General features: G+C 42.6%; 6 protein-coding genes across 9 annotated transcripts in view; 2 read left to right on the top strand and 4 right to left on the bottom strand.

Annotated features, from left to right (window-relative positions):
- LOC108134499 (pneumococcal serine-rich repeat protein) overlaps positions 1-11,141 on the top strand; it is a 64,450-nt gene extending 53,309 nt beyond the window's left edge. For all 4 annotated transcript variants that reach the window (XM_017254825.2, XM_017254823.2, XM_041710597.1 and 1 more), the window contains exon 7: positions 9,747-11,141. In XM_017254825.2, the coding sequence (XP_017110314.1) occupies positions 9,747-10,181 (435 nt within the window). In that variant the 3' untranslated portion in view covers positions 10,182-11,141. The remainder of the gene's footprint in view (positions 1-9,746) is intronic.
- On the bottom strand, positions 4,988-6,702 carry LOC108150738. Its single transcript, XM_041710251.1, has 3 exons — positions 6,133-6,702; positions 5,462-6,051; positions 4,988-5,303 (listed from the first exon to the last, which is right to left on the bottom strand). The coding sequence occupies exons 1-3, from the start codon at positions 6,700-6,702 to the stop codon at positions 4,988-4,990; spliced, it is 1,476 nt and encodes a 491-aa protein (XP_041566185.1).
- Positions 7,496-8,431, bottom strand: LOC108134500 (accessory gland protein Acp32CD). The gene is made up of 2 exons (XM_017254826.2): positions 7,660-8,431; positions 7,496-7,583 (listed from the first exon to the last, which is right to left on the bottom strand). The coding sequence occupies exon 1, from the start codon at positions 8,429-8,431 to the stop codon at positions 7,685-7,687; it is 747 nt and encodes a 248-aa protein (XP_017110315.1). The 3' UTR covers positions 7,496-7,583; positions 7,660-7,684.
- A 1,483-nt stretch (positions 11,142-12,624) lies between the features above and the next one.
- On the bottom strand, positions 12,625-13,495 carry LOC108134474 (deoxyuridine 5'-triphosphate nucleotidohydrolase). The gene is made up of 2 exons (XM_017254787.2): positions 13,401-13,495; positions 12,625-13,342 (listed from the first exon to the last, which is right to left on the bottom strand). The coding sequence occupies exon 2, from the start codon at positions 13,340-13,342 to the stop codon at positions 12,764-12,766; it is 579 nt and encodes a 192-aa protein (XP_017110276.1). The 5' UTR covers positions 13,401-13,495; the 3' UTR covers positions 12,625-12,763.
- A 702-nt stretch (positions 13,496-14,197) lies between these two features.
- LOC108134514 (probable protein arginine N-methyltransferase 6) lies at positions 14,198-15,428 on the top strand. The gene is made up of 2 exons (XM_017254852.2): positions 14,198-14,309; positions 14,362-15,428. Exons 1-2 carry the CDS (start codon positions 14,271-14,273, stop codon positions 15,346-15,348), a joined length of 1,026 nt encoding a protein of 341 aa, XP_017110341.1. The 5' UTR covers positions 14,198-14,270; the 3' UTR covers positions 15,349-15,428.
- Positions 15,364-21,110, bottom strand: LOC108134513 (nuclear pore complex protein Nup154). Its single transcript, XM_017254851.2, has 12 exons — positions 20,867-21,110; positions 20,641-20,803; positions 20,085-20,578; positions 19,849-20,021; positions 18,803-19,773; positions 18,507-18,743; positions 18,283-18,444; positions 17,676-18,222; positions 16,432-16,960; positions 15,904-16,370; positions 15,693-15,815; positions 15,364-15,629 (listed from the first exon to the last, which is right to left on the bottom strand). Exons 1-12 carry the CDS (start codon positions 20,963-20,965, stop codon positions 15,497-15,499), a joined length of 4,098 nt encoding a protein of 1,365 aa, XP_017110340.1. The 5' UTR covers positions 20,966-21,110; the 3' UTR covers positions 15,364-15,496.
- Positions 21,111-21,670: the final 560 nt, after the last annotated feature.

Below are 21,670 nucleotides of genomic sequence, written 5' to 3'. Positions count from 1 at the left end.
TTTGCATCAAATTGGCTGGCCTTCTTTTCTGTTTCCCCGGCGGCTTCGTTCGGTGAGCGGGTCACATAAAATTTGCTAATATTTTGACCTTAAGATGTAATATCTGAGCTGGCCCCATTGTGCACAGTGGCCAAAATCCATTGCATATTATACATTCCAGTAGTACAGTGTTAGTGTTGTACATAATTAAATCATAATTTAATTAAAATTAAATTAAAATCTACAATGCCAAACAATATTCTATATTTTAAATGATTAAATTAGAAAAAAATTAGAAAGAAGATAATAATGTATAAAAGTTTCAGAGTTTCAAAACTTAGCGTCTTGTTTCAAAGTAATCAATTTAGTTTTTGTACTATCGGTTATGATAAATAATTGTTGTAGGAACTATGTCTTTAGTTAGGAAAAACATATTATATGAATAAAGTTGATGTTTAATACCTTCAATATTACTCAATTTTTCATCAATTTCACTAACCCAAAAGCCTCACGAAATCCCCACTCCATACCCTTCCTTATCCGTGCATTTATCAGCAATTTGCACAACTCGCCCACTGTCCCAGTCGCGTCTAGCGGCCGCCAGCGGCAGTAGCTGTGAAATAAAAATAAAACTTATTTATTACATCTGTCTATGTCGAGAGCCAGAGCCTGGCTTCATTACTCGGCCCCAGGGCGTCTGTTCAATAATTTATTAAATTATTTAAATAATAAGCGGGCAATTTCGGTTCGCTGTTGTCGAAACAGTTTGGTGATTGATATAGAATACAGTTTTCTTTGATCGAAGAGGGATAGTTAGTAGGCGAATCAATCAGGGAAGGGCAGGACCAAAGCATTGCGATTTCCAACACTTTCGTTGGAAAGTGCAGCGATTGCCCTTCGCCAATCTCCGCCAATCTCAACTATCTGCCAAGACAGATAACTTGTAGAGGCTGTTCTGCTCTACATGCCAATCAAATGCTACCTCAGATCGCAGATCCAGATGTCAGAAAACAGATTCCGGAATACAATCTAAAGGCCACCTAGTAGTCGTTGCTCGAAGAGGCAGAAAAAGCCTCGAATGCGTAACAAGATCAAACCACAGTCACCGCACTCGGGAACTTGGAGCTCGGAGTTCGGAGCTTGGAACTTGGAGTTTGGAGCTGGGACAGCCAAACAGTTGGACGGCAGAGGATGTTTGGCATTAAGCGTAATTGTTGGGTTGCTGGGCTGAATAAAAAGAGAAAAATATCATTAAATACTCCGTACCAAAATCAAAGCCAAAGACACAAGTGAAGTGTAGCCGGCGATGGTGAGCCAACAAGTCAACTTTTCAATGCCCCTTGAAGGTGGCAAAAAAAGGGGTATATACGGCATTTAATTCAGTTGAAATTTTAATTTTTTTAAATTTTGTATTTTGTATTTTATGCAAATTTAAAAGGCAATGATACAATTGTCTATTCACTAACAACAATTAATTGACATATAAACTGCCTAATCCTTTCTTTATTTAACAAAAGTGTGTTGTTTTCAGTGTCTTCTAATAACGAATAATCTAATTGGGGGTAGTTAAGAAATAGGTAGAAATTTGCTGTTAACAAATGTCATATATATCTTAAAAACCGAATATTAAGAATAAGCAATTTGACAGTTTAAATACCTAGAGTTTGGTAACTGGTTCTTATAACCAAATTAAGTTATTAAGAATTAAGAATGATTTAAACTTTATTGATATCTGATCGTATGAATATATAATGTTTATTGCATTGCAAACAAGGCTTTTGAAATGGTAGCCAAACGTTAAAAACCTACAAATGCAAACTCCACTCAATTTATAGTGTATAAAGTTCAAGTTCTATTTTCGCGAATGTTAATTACTGTATTTTAATTTAATTTTTTTTAGAGCGTAACTTATAAAACCCTATCTACCCTAGCTTTAGTTCCATTTTAATGAATGTAAGATGTTAGTTATTTTTATTACTGGGTAATTCCCAGTCCAATACACCTTTCTGCAATGTCACTTTTTGGTTTTAGGTGGGCAGCCACCGATACGAGCGAACCGAGCCAAAGGTTGCTGATGGGCAACTGGAACTTGGTACTTGCCACTGCCGGCAATCAGGTCGCAGTCTTGGCCAACTTCAGCTCTCTTTCGGTTTGGTTTGGTTTGGTTTGGTTGCTTTTGGCCCAGCCGGGACGTGGCCAGACATGAAGAATTACAATGAGTAGGTAGTTGGGCGCAATTGACGGTGGCTCAGCCCCAGTCGCAGCCTCGACTTCGAGCCCAAGTCAAAACCAAAACCAAAGCCAAAGAAACAACAGCCTCAACCTCTGCAAGTTGGCAGCAGGTCGGCCCACGTTCTGCGATCAGCGCTCCACTCAACTGGCGGCTGGGCGAGCTCCCGGGCATAGGTAGCACAAAAAGCTGTTCAATTTAGAATTCAAATTGTTGTCTTCGCTTCTTGTAGACCGTTCCCCTCCCGTTCGCGACCGGGCGATCTTTCTCTCGTCTCCTGCTCGCCGGCTTGGATTTGTGTTGTTGGTGGCTGGTTGTTTGGCTGGCTGTAGGGTTAAGCAGGTCAAAATCCGTACAACTAAATTGAGCCCAGAAATACAATTGGGCAGCGCAGAGAGAGGCCCCTTTCAACCCGGTAGAATTCATTTTTCGCTGCACACTCGGCTCTTCAAATTAAAATGTATTATTTGGGGGGAAAAGGGGGGGACTTGGATCGTCCACTGGGGTGACCAGAAGCAGCCAGAAGCACTTTTGTAGCTGCTTATTAGTGTGATGTGTCTTTTGGGCAACGATTCGAATTCGGGTTTCTTTTGGGGGGTGGGGCTTTGCCTCTGGTCGAGCCAAAGATGAGGGCTGCGGATGAGGACCTGGCACGTTTCACATTTGACGCGCCATACGCTGACCCTGCTATTAATTTATTTTGCAAAAGCATTTGCGAGCTTAAGATTATCCCCAGATGCTCGCTCATTCAATTTGGATCCATTTATATGCGTATTAGAGATGGGTGCGTGACTGCAATAACAATTTGATCCAGGATTTGAACATGTAATTATTTATTATTATTCGAGTAATAAATCTTTATGTTCCCAATATCGTTTGTCAAAATTAACCCGAAAGTCTTTCTTTAACCCATCTTAAATCTTTCTTATCGTAGATATTTTATGAACAATCGAGATGGGTTCGTGACTGATATATCGTATGGATCCTGTATTAAAGAAAACTTAATTATTTTTAAATTGTTCTAGGAATTCTATGCATATCTTTCCCATCTTTGACTTTGTCATAAATCCATACATTTCTCAAATTCCCAATTTCTATCGTTATAAGTTACCGATAGTCTTTCTCTTAACATATCTCATATCATATATCTTTTTCTTATCCGTATATTTTAACCAAAACAAGAACTAATTTTATGTGGCTATTTTATGATTGAAACCCACTTAAATTCTATGTAAATATTGCGCAACAAAATAACTTTATTGGGCCCAATCTTTATGGCTCTATCAAAGAAAGAACAGACTGAGGCAAAGTTAAAGACGTATAAAACAAGAAAATATTTACGAGTTCTTTGGCTTGAACCAGGCCCAAGTTCGTGATCAAAACGAAGCGAACTTTTGACGGATCATTCGGCTACGTATGCAAATTGATCTTGGACATTCATTGATATTTAACCATCTGTCCATGGTCAACTCAGGTCACCATCACTTCTCTCACCGCGATGGAAACCCCAAGCAGGCAAAAAAGGCAAACTTGAACTATAAAGTTTAATTAGATTGAAGACGATGTCTTCAATTTCGATTTGGATTTTGGGTGGAACTCTAAGATACGAATCTCACGTGTCTAAGGTTCAGAACACTTTGTCTTCATGGCAAATATTTGCAAATTCTTGGGCTTGTGTAAATATTCAATCAAAAAGCGTGTTTCTTTTGTGTGCTGATAAATAGATATGAGCTGCAAAAGTCATCAAACCTTGAAATTCGATGCTCCAAACATTTGGCTTTCATTAATATTGTGTGGTGAATTTATATCAAACTGAACTAACGCTAACAAAGTCTTTTGTTTGATGCAGCCAAATGATTTGCATATTTCCATATTTTCCATCCATTTTCCAAGCGACCTGTGTTGTCTTAAATTGCCTTCAACTGAACGGAGACCCGAGACCTGAAGTCCAATTACATTGCGTGTATGGATCTGCAGATGGCCTCGGCCCTGGTCTTTTCCACTTTTCCACTTTTTTGTTGCTGTTTGGTATCCAAAGGAGTTCAAAGTCAAGAGCCGAGCCTGAGAGACCCACAATTCAAATCTGTTTTTGGCCCGTATTGTTATTGTTGGCCAAGTTGTGCACTTTTTCTAGCTTTCTGGCCATTTCCTGGGCTCTAGTTAATGCCAACTTGTTGTTGCTATTGTTGCCTCTGTCAATTATTGGCACAGAATTTAGAATGCACTTGGCTGACCATAACCATAACCACAGAGCCACCCAAATCAAAGTCTCCGCCCCTCCCATTCCCTCTATTTATTTTTTAGCTCTGCGTTGTCCGCGTAAGATTATGACAGAGTCCAAGAGCTGCCCATAGGAGTAAAAGCCACCAATTTCCGGTCATAACTTGGTCTCTGCTTAGGCTTTAGCTCGTTTAAGTTTTTTTTTCCCCTGATGGTTAAAATAACATTGTGGGAAAGGGTTACAAGTGGTAATTTATACCTAGCCTAATCGAAACATTAGAAAACTATTTTAAATTCTCCTCAAACTTTCTATTCAATCTTACTTATTATGATAAGTATTTATCTTGGTTATGTACATCTCTAGAGAAAGAAGGAATTTATTTTTCATTTCGTTGGGTAAAACAAAACTTGAACACAACTTCAAACCGTATTTATTAGCTTAAACATATGAGTGATTTAGTACTTAAAAAGCAGCTAAGCCTAAGTTATTCTCTCTTTTGAGTAATGGAGAAAACCCATCCCGAGTTGGTGACCCTTAAACTAGACCCCCTCGATCTGCTACCTCAATCCCCTGTGACGCTTGGCCTCCTGCCACCGCAGTCTATCGATGGCCTCAAAGATCCTTGCGCGGCGGGAAAGCTCCTTGTTCACAGCCATCTTGTTATGTTCCCACTCTGTTAGTTTGTCTTTTTTATACTGCGGCGATTTGTTCACAGTTCCATTTAGTAACTTAGCACTGACGTTGGATGTCCAGGGCCGTCGGGTGGTGATGGGTCTGTTGTAAAAGGCTGTATGGTTTGCCAAAAATAAGCTGGGCTTGATAAAAATTGCCACATAGCCAGGTCTGGAGACGTCCCGATCCGTGGGAAAGACACTGCAAATTGAAGGGGATAAGGGTTTATAAAATAGATTCTTACTTTTCGGAGAGTAAAAAAGGAAATAAGACGGAATGATATTTTTAATTGGTTTTCGAGATTTTGACTCTTATCCGGACACACGGACAGACAAACGGACAAGGTTACATATACTTACCAGAAAAATCCTTCATACATTTCTTGAACCGAATGGCGACCCCACCAGCTGCCGAGCACCTGTAAGGGACACGATCTATTGCGTCCTGCATACGAACTCATCACCTTGCCCACGGACACGAACAGCAGTTCGGTGGTGTTGGCCTCCACCAACTCGGCCTTGCGCATCATGAACAGATCGTTGAAGGCCGAGATGACCACATCGTCGTACAGATTGTAGACCAACTTGTTGTCGCTGTCCTGGCCGATGATCAGCATGGCCGTACGCATGGAGTTCATGATGTGGGCCAGGGCCAGGAAGTTGATGTTCATGTCCTTGTAGTCCGGCGTCACATAGCCAAAGTACCAGTGGCGCAGATGAATGCGAACGGGCAGCTCAATGCGCGTCATCAGCAGCCAAGGTCCACCCCAGCTGTTTTTGAAGGTACACAATACCTTGGTGGGCAATCCCCGATCTCGTTCGAGACTTATCCCAAACACCTCGTGCAGATCCATGTCCTCTTGACACTCGGCCTGTGGATAATCGAAGAATTCGGCGGGATGGGGTGTTACCACTTCCCAAGTCCTTGCTGATATGTTTGTTAAATCCATCTCTTTTTCAGCCTGATCTTTGGTGAAGGTATCGGTAAATGTTTCAATCTCCGTTTGATCTGTTAAAGGTGCCTCAGTGACATCCGCGATTTCTTCGGGCAGCTCTATGTTAAGTTCTTTAGGGAGTTCCGCGGACAAGTCTTCAGTTTTCCCTTTATCCACTGCAGTCACCATTGTAGAATCTGTGGTGATTTCAGTTGGTGTTTCAGGAGTTTCATTTGTCGTGGTCTTTGTTTTCATCTTTTTACTCGTTGAAGTTGTAGACCGTTTCTTTGAAGTTGTTGACCATATCCACGTATCGTCGGAATCACTGGAGTCCATACTATCTACACCGGGTTTTAAGTTAAAATGAGTCTCCCGCGAATGGTCAACAGAACTCAGCTCAAGAGTTTCCATTTCCTTGTGTTTTTTACTGGCCACTGAGCTATGTTTGGACTCCATTGAATGCTCCAACGAACTGACCTCAAGAGTTTCCTCCGGCGAGCTGGCCTTTGGATTTCCTCCCCCCAATTCCTCGTTTTGTGAGCCGTTAAGCCCAAGTTGTGGTGCACTCACTCTCGAGGGGCCGTAGTTGTTGAAAACAAAGCTCATGTAGTACGTCTGGCCTAGGACAATCCACGGGAGAGTTGTCCACAGGCAGGAAATCAGCATGGCTATGCCCTTTAGCTTCACCAAAACCAGAGTGAAGGTCCGTCTATGGCACCTGGGTTCCCTATATACCCTCGCTTCATTGGCTTGTGACCAATTTCATTAATAGTTTTCCGTACATTCTGATTTTGAATGTGTTGCTAATTAATTTCCATAAGATTCGATGTGCCCAACAAATGACAATGCTTATGGCGGTGTATTCCTAATTGATTTCACAGATTACATTTTTTATACGTCTAGTGAGTAAGGTTAAATCCGGAAATGGACATTAAAACACCTTTGATAATATTATAGATTTTTAATTCATTTAAATTTCTAGTCTTCTCAAATAAATGATGGAACGAAAAAAATATTATACACATTTTTTTTGTGATTAAGTTTAAATAATATAATAGACACTCAAAAAATAAAAATATAATAGTTAAATTTGTAAATAAATAAATTTGAAAATGAGTGAAATGAAACGAGCAGCTTTTGTTTTTGATATTTCAAATTGGTCAGATCGTTCATATTACAGAGTTTGCACGAAGGTAGTCGTAAAATCATGTCTGATTTACAAACTTTTGACCAAATTACAAAGCATTAAATAAAAAATCTTATAAGCCAATATATTTTATTCATTTACAATTTTAAAGACTTTGTCTTCTTTACTTCTGAAAAAAATGTTATGTGCTATAACAGAAATCTCATTGACCATAAGCAATATATACTGTTGTAAAGACTTTAAGGCCATAGCCTTCAAGTTGTACCTGACTAAAGGCCCCCTTAAATGTTAAACCCATGAATAAAAACTTTGTTGGTATTTAAATTTTATTGGCATTTAGGTGATTAACTGAATTGAAGTGGCTGCGCGTCTTCCAAAAGTTCTTCAAACGGACCTCTCTCTGTTTTTTGGGGAAAAGCAAACAAGGCAAACAGTCAGCTGGACAAGATCCTTGGGGGCAACAATCGGGGACTTACTGCTGGCTCTCCAACGGTGGTGGTGTTACATTTCCTCGTAGTCATCGTCTGGAGCTCTAGGATCCGCCGTATTACTAGGTACCTCCTCCGCGCTGCTATCTTGGGGTCCGGGTCCACTGTCCCGCTGATTGGAGCCCGCCTTGCTGCCGGAGTGGCCGTGGCTCTCGCTGCTCTCGTAAATGGACCGCACGTACCGCCCGCCGAAACTGTCGTCGATGCTGATCTCGTAGCTACTGTGATGGCTGTGATCGCCTCGATTATTTCCCTCCTGGCTCCGCTCGCTTTCCTCCGCCTTTATGCGCCGATCCTTGCTATCCTTGCTGTCGCTGTCATCATTGTCATCATCATGACCATCATTCGTTTCATCTTCGCTGTCGTTCTGACTTCCGGAATTCCCAGAGCTGTCGTTGCTGTCGTTGCTGTCGTTGCTGTCGTTGTCCGAGTTTTCATTATCATCATTATCATTGGATTCGCCGTCGCTATCGCCGCTTCCGCTTTCCCCACGACTTGTGTCAGCTGGCGCATCAGGATTTTCTCCGGGTGGGCCATCTGGCGTACCACTGTCTTCCCCGTCCGTATGGGGCGGACCCTCTTGGCCACCGGGCCCGCCACCGGGAACCGGACCGCCGCCACCCTCTGCGTCCGGATTGTTGTTGTTGAAGGCAAAGTTCATGTAGTACTTCTGGCCCACAACGCCGTGCTCCGTGGCCAGATGGCCCAGGGCCAGCAGGACCAGGTAGCCGGTGAGTAGCCGTGTCCTCATCCGCCACATCGCTGCAACGCTGCTGAGCTGCCCGGGCTGGCCGACCCTCCCTTATATATAGAGATGGCCGGAATCGAATCGATTTTGGCCGTGCCTGCCCTCGCCCATAAAAAGGGGCTGCCCGATAAAGGCGTGTCCAAAGCGAGGGGCTTCAGCTAACGGGGGGCGTTTGGCGGAGAGGGGCGTAGAGGTGGGATGGTGGGCAAAAAAACAGTGGCAGTTGTTAGTCCAAGTTGCAGCGGTGCAGCAACAACATCAGCAGCTGCCGCCGAAACAGGTTGGGCCCCCGTTGAAGAGAGCTACGTGGAATTCAATCAGGGCCAATCTATAATAGAAATCTCATGTGGCGCGAGCTTCGTTTTGCCCAAAGGGGAGTTCGCAGCAGCAGCAGCAACAGCAACAGCAGCAGCAGGGGGCGTGGCAGTGGAGATCAGCTCAGAGGATGGGGGAAATCGGTGATGGAGAATGGAGAATGGACAGGGGTGCCCACTCTCTGCCCACTTTCAATCGATCGTGCGTTGCAAATATGAAAATGCTACTGCAGCGAGCGGCAGCCAACTGAGGCAGCTTTGGCTAAAATCGTTTTTCATTAACAATTTTAAAAGCCGCGCATTAATCACAAGTACACACACACACACACACACAAACTCAGAACAGAGCGAAGATTGAAGAAAAATACAGGTTGCCCTGTGCCAAAGTCTTCTTGCAGATGGTGGTTCAAAATGTGGCAAAATGTTCACTTATTTAGGTTGATAGTTGGCATTGTCGCAAATATTTGGACATTGAAATATATTTATAAATATTTATTATTATTTATATCAAACATGGCCAATACTTTTTAAATTGCCAGTATAAATAGCAGTACCATATTCATTTCTTAAATGAACACTATGAAAGATTTTGGTATCCACTTTATTTCTTAGCACCACTTTAAAATATATTGCAAATAAAATATATTTTTTTGTAATTAAAAATATATAAATGTGCCAGTAACAATACCTTATATTTATATTAATTTTTTGAAAAACGCCTTCATAAAGAGGGTTGCTATAAACTTTATTTTTAATCTGTGAAAGGAAAATGTAAAAAGTATTAAAAAGATTTTTTTATATTTATATTTATTGAAATATTCGGCAAGAAATGTTTTGTATCAATAAATAAGTGCAATAGTTCCCGCACTTTAAAACATAAATCTGGAACAAGTTATAAACCCTTTTTGAGCCCTTTGAAACCACCGTGCAGGTGGTCACGTTGCACATTAATCTGCCGACTCTTCCCAAGACACCCCACTAATTCGCTCTTTGGCTCGCTCTTTTCGTTGCAGTCGTTTCGTGATCAGTCCATCGATGGCACTGGCCTGCCGCTCTTAACCGAGGATCATTTGGTCAACTCGCTGGGCATGAAGCTGGGGCCGGCTCTCAAGCTGCGCTCCATATTGGCGAAGAAATTGGGCGGGCCGTGCCCGTGTGTTGCATGCGTTGCGCAGGCGCAACAAATGCTGGCATTGCAAACGGGTGGGGCAGCATCAGCAACACCAGCAGCAACAACAGCAGCAGCAGCAGCAGCAGCCACAACTAGTTGCAGCATTAAGTCGGAGATCTTTAATGGCGGCAGCAACGGCAGCAGCAGCAGTAACAACAGCAACAGCAACAGCAATCAGGGCAGCGATATTGCAGCTACGCCAGCAACAGCCAGCTCGCCCAGCAGCAACATGTTGCTGCCAGTGTTGCCGTGCAGCGGTCTGCACGATGCCAGCTAGTTAAATGCGCTCCACATACATATTTATGCTAAATAAATTGCATTTCAACTGCAAAATTGCTGTACCAAATGAGCTTTCAACAAAAAAGAAAAAAAAAAACAAACACACACACCCACACCCACACAGAAGCAAATCAGATTGAAGAGAATACCCTATTGTATAAATTAAACAATAAATATGTAATTTAATGGCTAGCTAAAGTTGTAAACTTTAAGTGACAACAACAATAATCGCAAAGTCTTCCATTTGCACACACACAAATCATATTTGTATAATATTAATCAATTTATTAGTCAATTTATTGAGAGACATTTCGTTTACGTACTTAAGTGCAAAGCGCATTTTGCATTGATTTTATTTATTTCTATGACTTTTTTTCGTTTTTAACTGCTAGTCAGTAAATATATATTTAATAGAATTCCGCGAAATGTGAAGCAAACTTAAAAATTCAATTTTATTGTTTTGCAAATTGATGTAAAAGGCTATTTATTTTGTATAACCTACGATACAGCTGAATTGTTGAACCCCACAAGGCTTTGTTCAAATTTTTGATTAATTTATGTTTACTTTTTCTGCGGCCATGCACAAAGGAATTCAAAATTCAACTTTTAGAACTATATGCATCCTTTTAAGAGCTCCAAGACTTGAAACACACACCACACAACATACACAAAAAAAAAGAAAAAGAAAACAACAAGAAACAAGCAAATAGAGAACGTATTTTATAGCTCCATTGTACATATTGTTTATTTAATTAGTTGTAAGTCATAAAGAGAGACAGAAATATAATTTTCTAACACTTAGGCCGTATGCAATGAACTTAAAGAAAAGCAGAAACATATTTCTACAAAATAGGAATGAGAATGAACTTGATTTATTATATACATTTAATGAACTATAGCTATTTTTCACAAGCTGAAGCAAATAAATTATACCAGTTATCATACAAACAAAAACCAAGTGTCGGGGAATAAGTGGCCAGTTGCAAGTTGCAAATTGAAGCTCCCTGGGCATCGGACGCCACTTTCTGGGGCGTTATGGGCACGCGGATGACCTCCGGACCGCTCGATGCGTCGCGGGTCAAGCGTAACCGTTGCGCCAAAAGGCAACCAAGGATGGCTGCAAAACAATTAAAAGCACGCAGCGCACCTCCAGCGTCTAATTACAAATTGGAGTCATTGAATTTATTAAAATCGGCCGCGTAAATTGTGCAGCAATGCACTTGAGACACGCGAGCTGATATTGTGGGCCATCCATCCATTGGCGCTTCTTGGCTCTCATTACTTGGTCATAACTCACTGCGCCCGTCCGGTTCAAGTATCCCTAGCCTCTAAAAAGCCCATTAAGCCCAGTCGCTCGACCCCTTCTGCTTTTTTTTCAGATTCCCAACTGCTTTTCTTCTCTACAGCTACTCCTTGATTTGAGATACGAGAGTTGAGTCTGCCTTTTACCAGTAAACTATTCCGCACTTCTGAGTTTTTAAGTTCAGTCGGTAATAGAGTTAACACCAAATTCTAACCTACCATGCCCTTAATTATATATTCTTATTGTTATAAATGTATTATTAAAGTTAAGAAAAGGGAAAACATAAAATGTTACCACCGAATTCATATATTTACAAGGAACTAATTAAAACAAATCAACAATTTGTGTCGATTGTCATTAAAAAAAGTTCGTAGTTAGAGATAGAGATCGGATTGCAAAATAACTTAGGACCTACTAACCAAATAACTTTACAATTAAACCTTTGAGGTTGCAAAAATCTTAAGGACAGACAGGAGCATTTAATCTTTTGAAGGTAAGAAAATCAATCAAAGGTTTCTCAAATTTTTAGAAGCTTCACAATTTATACATTTCTATATATTTATTATTTGCTATTACGTTCTCAATAGTTTTACCTCTGTGAATTACTAAATACTTTATTTGTGCTTTCTGAAGAGGTTAGATTTTCAAACGATTTAGTTATACGCTAAGCAGAGTAGTGCAAGACGTGTTCTGACTTTTCCAAAATTTAGTAACTTAATTATTTTATGTAGAGTTTAAACCGACTTTAACACATCAACTTGCTGCCAGTGTTATAACTGGTTATTTGATAATGCAAAAACAGAATCAAATAATTAGTTTCCGAGAACCATTATTTTATTTAAGCTTAATGAAATGTTTGTTTAAAGAACATAATTTGTATCCAAAGATTGATGACTACTGATAACCCTATTATAACTTTTTTTAATGAATTCTATTTGGCCACCCGCATCATCATTTCTACTTTGATAACATCTTGTAATGTGATGTTATACCGCACACAAGAGCGCCTAAATCGCTAGTAACTTCATTCTTGTAAAAAAAATAACGATTGAAACAAATGTTTGGTACTTTGAGGTACAAAGCTTTTAACATCTATATCATCATCAAAAGAGAAGCAAATAATAGACAGTATTGGATATTCATTGGTAAACTGGCTGCCTTTATTTGGCAAACTTATACATTGTATACTTAATGGAACTCTTGTATTATGGAAATGAAGGGCCTAGAAAGTGTTGGCCCAAAGTACGATGTGCCCTAACATTATCATAGATTCTCCACTACGTGGCAATGGGAGCGGTAGTGGTAGCGGGAGCAGCAGCCTCCGGTTCAGCAGCCTTTTCGCCGTTGCCGTTCTGCGCCTTGGCCGCCGGCAGATCCTTAACGCCGGTGGAGCCGAATCCTGCCTCGCCGCGTTCGGTGTCCTCCAGTTTGTCCACGAGCTCCAGTTCCGGATAGAAGATGCGCTCGCAAATGAACTGGGCGATGCGATCGCCGCGCTTCACCTCGAAGTCCACGTCCGAGTGATTGAAGAGCACGACGCCGAGGTTGCCGCGGTAATCCTCGTCCACCACGCCGGCGCCCACATCGATGAAGTTCTTCACGGCCAGTCCAGAGCGTGGAGCAACGCGGCCGTAGGAGCCCTCCGGAACCTGCACCTGCAGGTCGGTCTTCACAATGGCCTTGCCCCGGGCGGGAACCACCAGGTCGTAGGCGCTCCGTAGGTCCACTCCCGCCGCCTTGGCGGATCCCCTCACCGGCGCAAGGGCATTTTCGGTCAGCTTGGCGAATTTTAGGACGCAATTGTCGATCTTCATCTTCTTGGCAGCTGGAATGTCGTCGCAATCGATTGATGGCATCTGCAGCGGATTGGATTTGATTAGGACTTGGTCAAATGACGCCGCTTTATTCACCTACTTGCAAAATTCTGGTCTGAAAATGGCGCGGTCAAAGCGTCGATTGCAAAATTGGCGGATTCGAGTGTTGCCAGATTGCGTATGTCCAAAATTGCCAAAATATTTAAAAACAAACAAACGTATTCTTAAGTGCGTATTTAATATAGGATATTATTTTTAAAGCAAAGCTTTTAATATCTTTAAGCGCATTAAGTAAGCGTAAGACAAACCTTCCAAAGTTTGCTTCCCTTCTTTTAACTTAAAATTTAATTTATTATTATTGTTATAAAATTATGATTTTATAATGAAAATTGATTGAAAGTACTGCATTTCCCAAAATTGTAGTAACTTCACTATTTTAAGTTATAATTTAACTTGAATTTTAAGCATTTAATTGCCGCATACTTTTTAAGCAGCTAGTTTAAACAAAATTAAACATATTTCTTGATATTTTTAAAAAATTACCAACCAATTATATTTTATTTCATTGAAATGTCCATATTTAAAGATGATCTTGGTTTATCAGCCTTATGTTCTTTCTTAACATATTTAAAAAAATAGTTACATTTTGTTTGCAATTGTTTATTCTTTTATATATAATTAGATATTTTTAATTCTGTACTAAAATACTCTTTGTGATATATTATTTACCCAAAAACAAATTTCTTGCTCTGTTTCAATATTGATAACTTACTCTAACTGAAAATTTAAGTAATAGACCACAAAATTATTATAAAAATATTAGTTTTTTTATTAAAAATTCAAATTTATTTAATTAAATTTAAAAGCAACGGATTTCTTGGTAAGCAGCGACGGTCACACTGGCCTTTAGCACGTTGTTTTGAAAAATACACCTGATCCGCTAATGTTTTGATAACTCTGCGCTGCAGCAATGGCGAATGCATATTTCGATGAATATGAAAACCTGGAGGTAAGTATGTAAGACTTACCTTAATTTTTGCTGATAATTGCCATTATTGCAGATCCACGAGCTCATGCTGAAGGATCGGCCGCGACAAGCGGCCTACTACAATGCGATCTTGGGAAATAAGGATTTGTTCAAGGACAAGATCGTCATGGATGTGGGTGCGGGCACTGGAATCCTTTCCGCCTTTTGTGCCAAGGCCGGAGCACGTTTGGTCTACGCCATTGAGGCATCCAATGTGGCCACCAAAGTGGCCCTGGATCTGATCGAAGATAATGGCCTGACCAACGTGGTGAAGGTGATTCAATCGCGGATCGAGGAATTCGTCCTGCCCGCCGACGCCGAGAAGGTGGACATCATAGTGTCCGAGTGGATGGGTTTCTACCTGCTGCACGAGGGCATGCTGGACTCGGTGCTCCTGGCCCGGGACAAGTTCCTCAAGGAGGGCGGACTGCTCTTTCCCAGCGAGTGCACCATCTTCGTGGCGCCCTGCTCAGTGCCATCGCTCTTCGACGATTGGCACAATGTGGATGGCATCAAGATGGACACTTTTGCCAGCAAACTGCGTGCCCAAAAGTCCGCGAGACCGGAGATTACGCATCTGAATCCTGCAGACCTCCTGCACGAGGGCGTCGTCTTTCACTGGATGAATCTGCTGGATGTGCAGCCTGACGAACTGGACAGCATCCAGTTCAAGGAGGTGGTGACGGCCCAGAAGGCGGGCAACCACCAGGGCTTTTGCATCTGGTTCGATGTGCGGTTTCCCGGCGAAGATTCAGTTCTGAGCACATCGCCGCATTCCCCGCCCACACATTGGAAGCAGTGCGTCGTCGTGCTGCCCGAGGAATCCTGCGAGACGCTGGAGGAGAAGGCACCCATAGCTTTCCAGATCACCATGAAGCGCAGTGCGTCCGATATGCGGAAATACAATTTGGAGGTGGATCTGTTGGATCCCAACACGGAGGAGCATCCAGTGCCCTGCTCCTGCCACATGACCAAATGCATCTTAACGGAAGCGCATCTAAAGATGATGGACACATCCTGATAATGACAATCGCACTGTGGGGAAATCAATTTATTTAACACTTTTATTACAAATACAAAATATATCTCAGTCAAACTTAACGTCTAGTCCAGCATTTTCAAAATCAATTAAAATTATTATTTTAATCCGCAAAGGGAGGCTTTAAAGTTTAAACCAATAACCGCTGCAGTCTGCTTTGAAGTTCCTTGAGCGAATGCTGAAGTCGGTTGGTGTCGGGCTTTTGGTAGCAAATATTTAAACAGCCGGCTACTATGTCTTGAGCCTTGCCAATAATTCGTCTTCTGCGAAACAAAAACCAGTTTAAGTTAAGTTAATTTAATTGATTTACCAATCCCAGCACTTACTTTGAGCGGTACCAAATGGATTGTGCGTTGTCTGCCAGGAGGGAGACCACTCGAATGGCGGATTGGATCAAATGCCACTCGTTGCCTTCATTTGCCCAAATACGTTCGTTCATTGAAATCATTCTGAAAGATGTTTTTATTTAATTACCCTTGTTGCCTTATATTCCATTTGAATCTAAGATCAATGAAGACATAATTGACTACGACATACCTCGAGTAGTATTCCAGGAGCAGTTCAACGTCCAGATTCATGGTCACCAGTTTCTCCGGCACTATTCCCTCGGGCAGTCGCAGTTGGCAGGCTTTGATCTCCAGTTCTCGTATGAGAAAAGCAAAGGGAAAGCAGGCTCCCGATTCGCCGTACTCCCTCACCAGAAGTTCGATCTTCGTGAACAACCTAGTGCTGCGTTCGTGAGTTGAGCCCGGCTCATCCACCACGCTGTTGATAATGTTGCCCCAGACCGACTCAATCAGCAGGGGGTCGTTGTGATGCGAGCAGTTCAGTATGGACAGCTGGCACTCCCAGAGGTCGAAGGGCTCCGCAAAGTGCTGGTAAAGCTGTGTGATATCGTACAGGGCATAGTTTAACTCCTTCACAGCCGTGGCGGCCTCCAGCTTACTGCGAGCCAGCTCCGTCATAGCAACCAGCACGGTCTTTTGAACTCGCGCAATATCCAGCTACAAAAATGTAAATTAAATTAACTATATATATCCCAACGGTTAGTTCCTTATATCCCACCTTGTCCTCCAGTTCTTTCAGGAATATCCCATTGGTAATTGAGGAGCCAACATTGCCATTTCGCATGCACATAACAGCGCGCACCAAGTACTCGATGCGTTGTTCCAGTGTTATGTTTTCACTGCGTGTCATAGCCAAGTTGTCCAATATCTGGGCCGCCTGGGAATGATGACCATTCTTCTCGTAATACTTCCACAGCAAATCGATCAGCACCACGTTCTCCCCGTTGCGCGACACACTGCGTCGCAGGAACTCGCCCAGCGATGGCTCGACCACGTCCAAAAGCTCGCTAAGCATGTCGTGCGACAGCAACCATTCGTAGAGGGTCACATGGATCAAAGGATCCTTCACCCGCAGCGTCTGTGCCACAATTTTGGGGATCGTTTGTTTGGCTGCATTTTTCGCATCGGAGGCTTTGGCACCATTTTTCAGTTGTGGCGATTGCGTTTGGTCCTTAATGTGCGACTTGTTGCATGCAATCTGGTAGATATGGTCCAGCATAAGTTGCACTTCCTTGTAGTAGTTCATTCTGTAGGCAAAAGATTAGTTGGTAGATTGTTTTTATCATATGCATTTATAAATTATGGTTATACAAGTTAATTATAATTAACGAACAAAGCAAATACCTATTTATTTAATAGAAAAGCATCATTAGATATATCAATAAGTCTTAATCTATTGATTTTAATTTACTGGGTACCTAAAATTTCTTTCTTTAACTATTTTTACTTTTTTTTAACTAATACCAACTGCTTTATAGACTATATATACTGCGCTTATTAATTTAATTTTTGGTATTTAGGCAGCTATAAAGCATAAACCACTTATTCTATGACCAACAATTATTTATAGATAAAAAAAGTTGAGAAAAATGGTCATGGCTTTAATTAGACTTAACAAATTCTGTGCATTTCTTTTTAATTACATTAAACTTATGATGGTTTTCCTTTACATTTGAATGTGATAATTCTATGCGTACATGTATAAAGACAACAATGTTATAACGATTTTCTTGGCATTTTTATATTATTCTGACAGCTATATATATATATGATAGAATCTTTTGATTTCTCATTGTTTTTCTCTTATTGTTATTAATAACACAGAGAGAAAACTTTTGGAAAACTGAGAGCATAGAACACAGAAACAAATAAACAGGCGGAAAGGACCAAATCGATTCGGTTAGTGATCCTGATTTAATTACAAAACCCTATGCAGGATTATAAGAATGTAAATTAACTTACCTTGTGGCGAAGCAAGTGTAACCCTCGCGGTCTTCAGCTGGTTCCCCGTTGTTGTAGAAGTGGACGCCTACCTCTTCGGGGTCGCTCTTTGATGCGCACACGGCCGACAGCTCGATGACGCCCTCGAAGAAGTCAGCGGAAATGAACTGTTGGCAAATACTATGCAGTGGCAGAGTTGGAGCAGCTTCCTTGCACATCTGCAGAGTGGTTCGCAGCTTCTGCTCCTTTTCGGCGGCGGATGTGCAATTCTTGGCATTCATCAACAACTCGGTGGCCTTGTAGGTCACGTCATCTTCATGCCTGTAGAGATTCGGGCAGTTCTCACGCAAGTTCATGGACACCTCGGACACACCGGCCTTGTCCTTGAGGTACAGATTAATCAGTGAGATGATCAGGAATGCGCAGACCTCAGAACGTGTGAGAAGTAAATCACGGAAGGTGCAGCACTTCAACATCTTCTGATGTTCGGGACTGAGTTGCAAGCAAATGAGTTGAAAGGAGTGCGCGTTTAGAATGCTCCAAAGTGATACAACCTCACAGGCGTGTTCTGGTTAAAATTGGCAATTAGTAAACACACTGACTACTTAAAAACTAAATTTTCACTTACTGACAAAGAGGTTAAGAGCAGAAAGTGAACGTTTTTCCTCAACTTGAGCCTGTTCGGTCAAAATTCTTTGCTCAGGAATCGGCAGCATAGTGTTGTTCATCATAATCGTGCTGTAGGAATTGGTTCTATCCAAATGTGGGTCAAACGACACTCGAGTAGAGGCTGAAATAGGGAATTCAAAGATCAGAGCCCGTTTTTTACACCTATATTGTTGTACAACTTACAGGAAATGTCATGCACAGAATGGACTTCCAGAAAACTGCGCAAGGATCGCAGGTCGGCTTGCAAATGGGCACAATCGCTATAGCTCAGATTGGAGCAGAAGTGCTCGTTTACACAGCGCAGTTGCCAAATGGAACGCAACATGCGGGAGACATACAAGTATAGTCCGTCGTGTTTGGCCGAAAACACAATCGACGAGTTCTCGTTACTGACCGCCTGCGAAGGTTGCATATTTCCAACTGTAATGTATTCAAGTTTTACTCGACTATTTTGCAATCCAAAGGCTGGTATTACTTACTTGGACTGATGGGCTGATTGAAGTGCGCTCCAGCATAAGACACCGGACTGTTGGCCGCACTATTCGGCATTGGCGTGGACATAAACATGGGTAGACGCTCCCTTCCGGTCGCCGCATTCGGACCGAGTGTTTGATTCGCCACGTTGCGATTACTGGCATTCAGGAACTTTGGATGCTGGAAGCAGGGCTCACCGCCGTACAGCATAAAGGCCTGAGTGGCCCACAACGCAATGTCCCCGCCCCGATACTTATCCGAGGTGGCCAGCAAAAGGGCGGTGACACACGCCTCGCGCTGATTCTGCGACTGGAAGAACATCTTCACCTCCTCGTGGTGCGGACCATTGCACGACAGCAGGATTTGTCGCAGGACGTCGACCATCTTCAGGAGCTCTATGATGTGTGTGCCCTGGTTGGTAAGCAGTGCCACCTTGCGCGAGTGCCGGGCACTGTTCAGCGGTGACTTCAGGAGCGGCGACGACGGCTCATGCACCTCGGCCATGCTCCAAACCACTCCATCCAGGCTCTCCAGCGCCGTCGACTCCACCAGGTAGGTGAAGTTAACCGACGGCGCCGAGCTGACCGACCAGAGCAGATCCTGCTCCTGCTGTTGCGTGGTGATCATCAGCATGGTGCCCTCCGTGTAGTGGGCGGCATGCACTTGCTTAGGCTTGTTGGTGGTGGCATTCGGTGTGTAGCCGGGCGGCAGGCGCACATGCAGCAGATAGAGTCCCTTCGGTGCGTCGACTCCACCGGAGAGTGATGACTGCGTTGCCGACTGACCAAATCCTGTGCTCTCTGCCTGCGTACAAGCCGCCGTTGGACCGAATTGCTGCTGTACATTTAGCGATGTGGTGGAGAAATAAAGCCGTACACCGCACTGCGTCACGGCCACAAGATGCAGTTTACCGGCATCGTCGGCGTTCAAAGGGCAGATGGCCTTGACACTTTTGAAAATAGATGGGTCCACAGTTCTAAAAATATATATATAAATGCACATAAATATTAGTTCATTTTGGCAAACTTTTATGGTTAAAACTGGCACTTACGTGATCAGACTAACTGCTTGGTTTGTAATATCGTTCTGGGTGATTCGTCCCAGCCTTCGTGCGTTCGTGTAATCCGTACTGATGTCCCAGGCTTCGATGGAACCGCGCTCCGTTAAAACGTAGAGTAGTTTGCGGCTGTTGTCGATCTCTATGCGTTCGATTGGATCAACTTCCTGCAAGGAAAGTACACTGTGTTACATTTTGCATTCATCACATGCCAATGTCAATCCAATTACCGAAAACACTTTTAGGAAGCTGGGAACAATGTAGGAGACCAGTCCCTGGGAGAGATTTATCTTCTTGCAGCGCTTGCCGAACCAACTGGACTCCGCCTGGTAGAACACCTCGTAGAGGCAGCCATCGCGACCGCCCAGGAAAATGCGTCCATCGTCCGTGCCCTTGATGACGCTGATGGACACGTTGTCGGTGCCGATTACGAAAATCGGTCTGTTCATCAGCTGCATTTCGTTGTGCGAACTCTCGTCGAAGGTAACGCCCAGGACGATGACCTCGATGGGCGTGGTGAGCAGCAGAAGGTACTTCACATCCTGCACAAAAACGCCGGCTTTGGGTTTCACCAGGCCAACGCTAACGATCAAGTGGCTCAGGCCGTCGTAGTAGGCCACATCGCGCGTCTGGTTGAAGGTCCATATATAGATCTCCGAGTCGATGGTCAGCCAGGCACGGCCAATCTCCGGAAACAGGCCCATGGTGCAGTGGCATTTGATGTCTGCAAGGTTTCAGGACAAGGGATTAGAGAGAAGGGTCCCCACCTAACAGAGAGAAACCTACGCTTGAAGTGCTCCAGAATCTCGTTGGGAATAGACGATTTGGTCACCGTTCGCAGTTGTTGTAGGTTATGTGTTTCGTCCGATTTGAGAAACGACAGGCTCTGGTAATCGTAGTCATTGAGACCACTCATCGTGGCTCGTCCATGTTGGCTAACGCCGGTCAACTGTGGAGAAAGTCGTTCTTAGATTTCGGAGAGGCGAACAGGCATCCGCATCGGTGGACTCACCTCCAGCAGACCCGGCTTATTTCTGTCCAGATTGTCATGCCATTCAAGCATACTTCCCGCCGTCGAGAAAAAGTCCAGCTGTGCTTGCGGAGCAGACATCGTGTTAAAACTATACTAGGCGGACTAACTCGGGCGCGAAAGAAACTTTTAAAAACGACTAAAACAAATATGCTGGGAGAAAAACTAAACTGCAAATTTTGGCCGGCTGATGCTGATATACCCACTCTCCCGCCTTTTAATAGTGATGGAAGCATCGATGCCCACATCGAAGTTATCGATGTTTTCAAAACACGAGTTTCATCGATGCTTATCCATCTCACCCCTCTCGTCATGTTAAATCATCGTTTTCCTAGCAATCATATTTCTGATTGGAAATGTTACGTTGTTTGGCGGGGCAGTCGATGTAATCGGTGTTTTCTTTTTGACTACCCAGGCCTTCTGATAGTGGTGGCATTTTTTTCAGTGCTGCCCATAATATATATATTATATTTACATTTTAAAATGTTAGTTTGCTAGGAAAACTAATAAGTAATTACATTTTAATTTCTAAGTTTACAATACGTACATTAAAGAGGCTCTATATATATATATATATATATATATATATATATATATATAATAGATAACAGAACTATGATAAGCTATTTGGCGCAACAGGTGTGGTGTTCTCTAAAATCAAAATCAAGGAACTGTGGCGACTCTTGTACTTTTTGCAGAGTGATTTGGCCGTGTTTCTTAAAATGTTTTTTACATTCCATTTAAAATTTTTGAAAAATTGTAAAATAAACTTTTTTATTAATATTT

Source organism: Drosophila elegans, unplaced genomic scaffold (assembly GCF_018152505.1).
Source record: "Drosophila elegans isolate 14027-0461.03 unplaced genomic scaffold, ASM1815250v1 contig_814, whole genome shotgun sequence".
Taxonomy (NCBI): Eukaryota; Metazoa; Arthropoda; class Insecta; order Diptera; family Drosophilidae; genus Drosophila; species Drosophila elegans.
The sequence above is the reverse complement of the archived record's forward strand: the minus strand, read 5'-3'. Positions and strand labels throughout refer to the sequence as shown.

Coding starts and splice junctions, on each gene's coding strand:
- LOC108150738 (XM_041710251.1), bottom strand. CDS start 6,702: ATGCTGATTTCCTGCCTGTGGACAACTCTCCCGTGGATTGTCCTAGGC. Junction 6,052..6,132: donor TGCCCGAAGAAATCGCGGAT/GTCACTGAGGCA, acceptor GCTGAAAAAGAG/ATGGATTTAACAAACATATC. Junction 5,304..5,461: donor ATGTATGAAGGATTTTTCTG/GTAAGTATATGT, acceptor TTCAATTTGCAG/TGTCTTTCCCACGGATCGGG.
- LOC108134500 (XM_017254826.2), bottom strand. CDS start 8,431: ATGTGGCGGATGAGGACACGGCTACTCACCGGCTACCTGGTCCTGCTG.
- LOC108134474 (XM_017254787.2), bottom strand. CDS start 13,342: ATGCCATCAATCGATTGCGACGACATTCCAGCTGCCAAGAAGATGAAG.
- LOC108134514 (XM_017254852.2), top strand. CDS start 14,271: ATGGCGAATGCATATTTCGATGAATATGAAAACCTGGAG. Junction 14,310..14,361: donor ATGAATATGAAAACCTGGAG/GTAAGTATGTAA, acceptor CCATTATTGCAG/ATCCACGAGCTCATGCTGAA.
- LOC108134513 (XM_017254851.2), bottom strand. CDS start 20,965: ATGTCTGCTCCGCAAGCACAGCTGGACTTTTTCTCGACGGCGGGAAGT. Junction 20,022..20,084: donor GCTTCCTAAAAGTGTTTTCG/GTAATTGGATTG, acceptor CTTTCCTTGCAG/GAAGTTGATCCAATCGAACG. Junction 16,961..17,675: donor TACACTTGCTTCGCCACAAG/GTAAGTTAATTT, acceptor TTTTGCCTACAG/AATGAACTACTACAAGGAAG.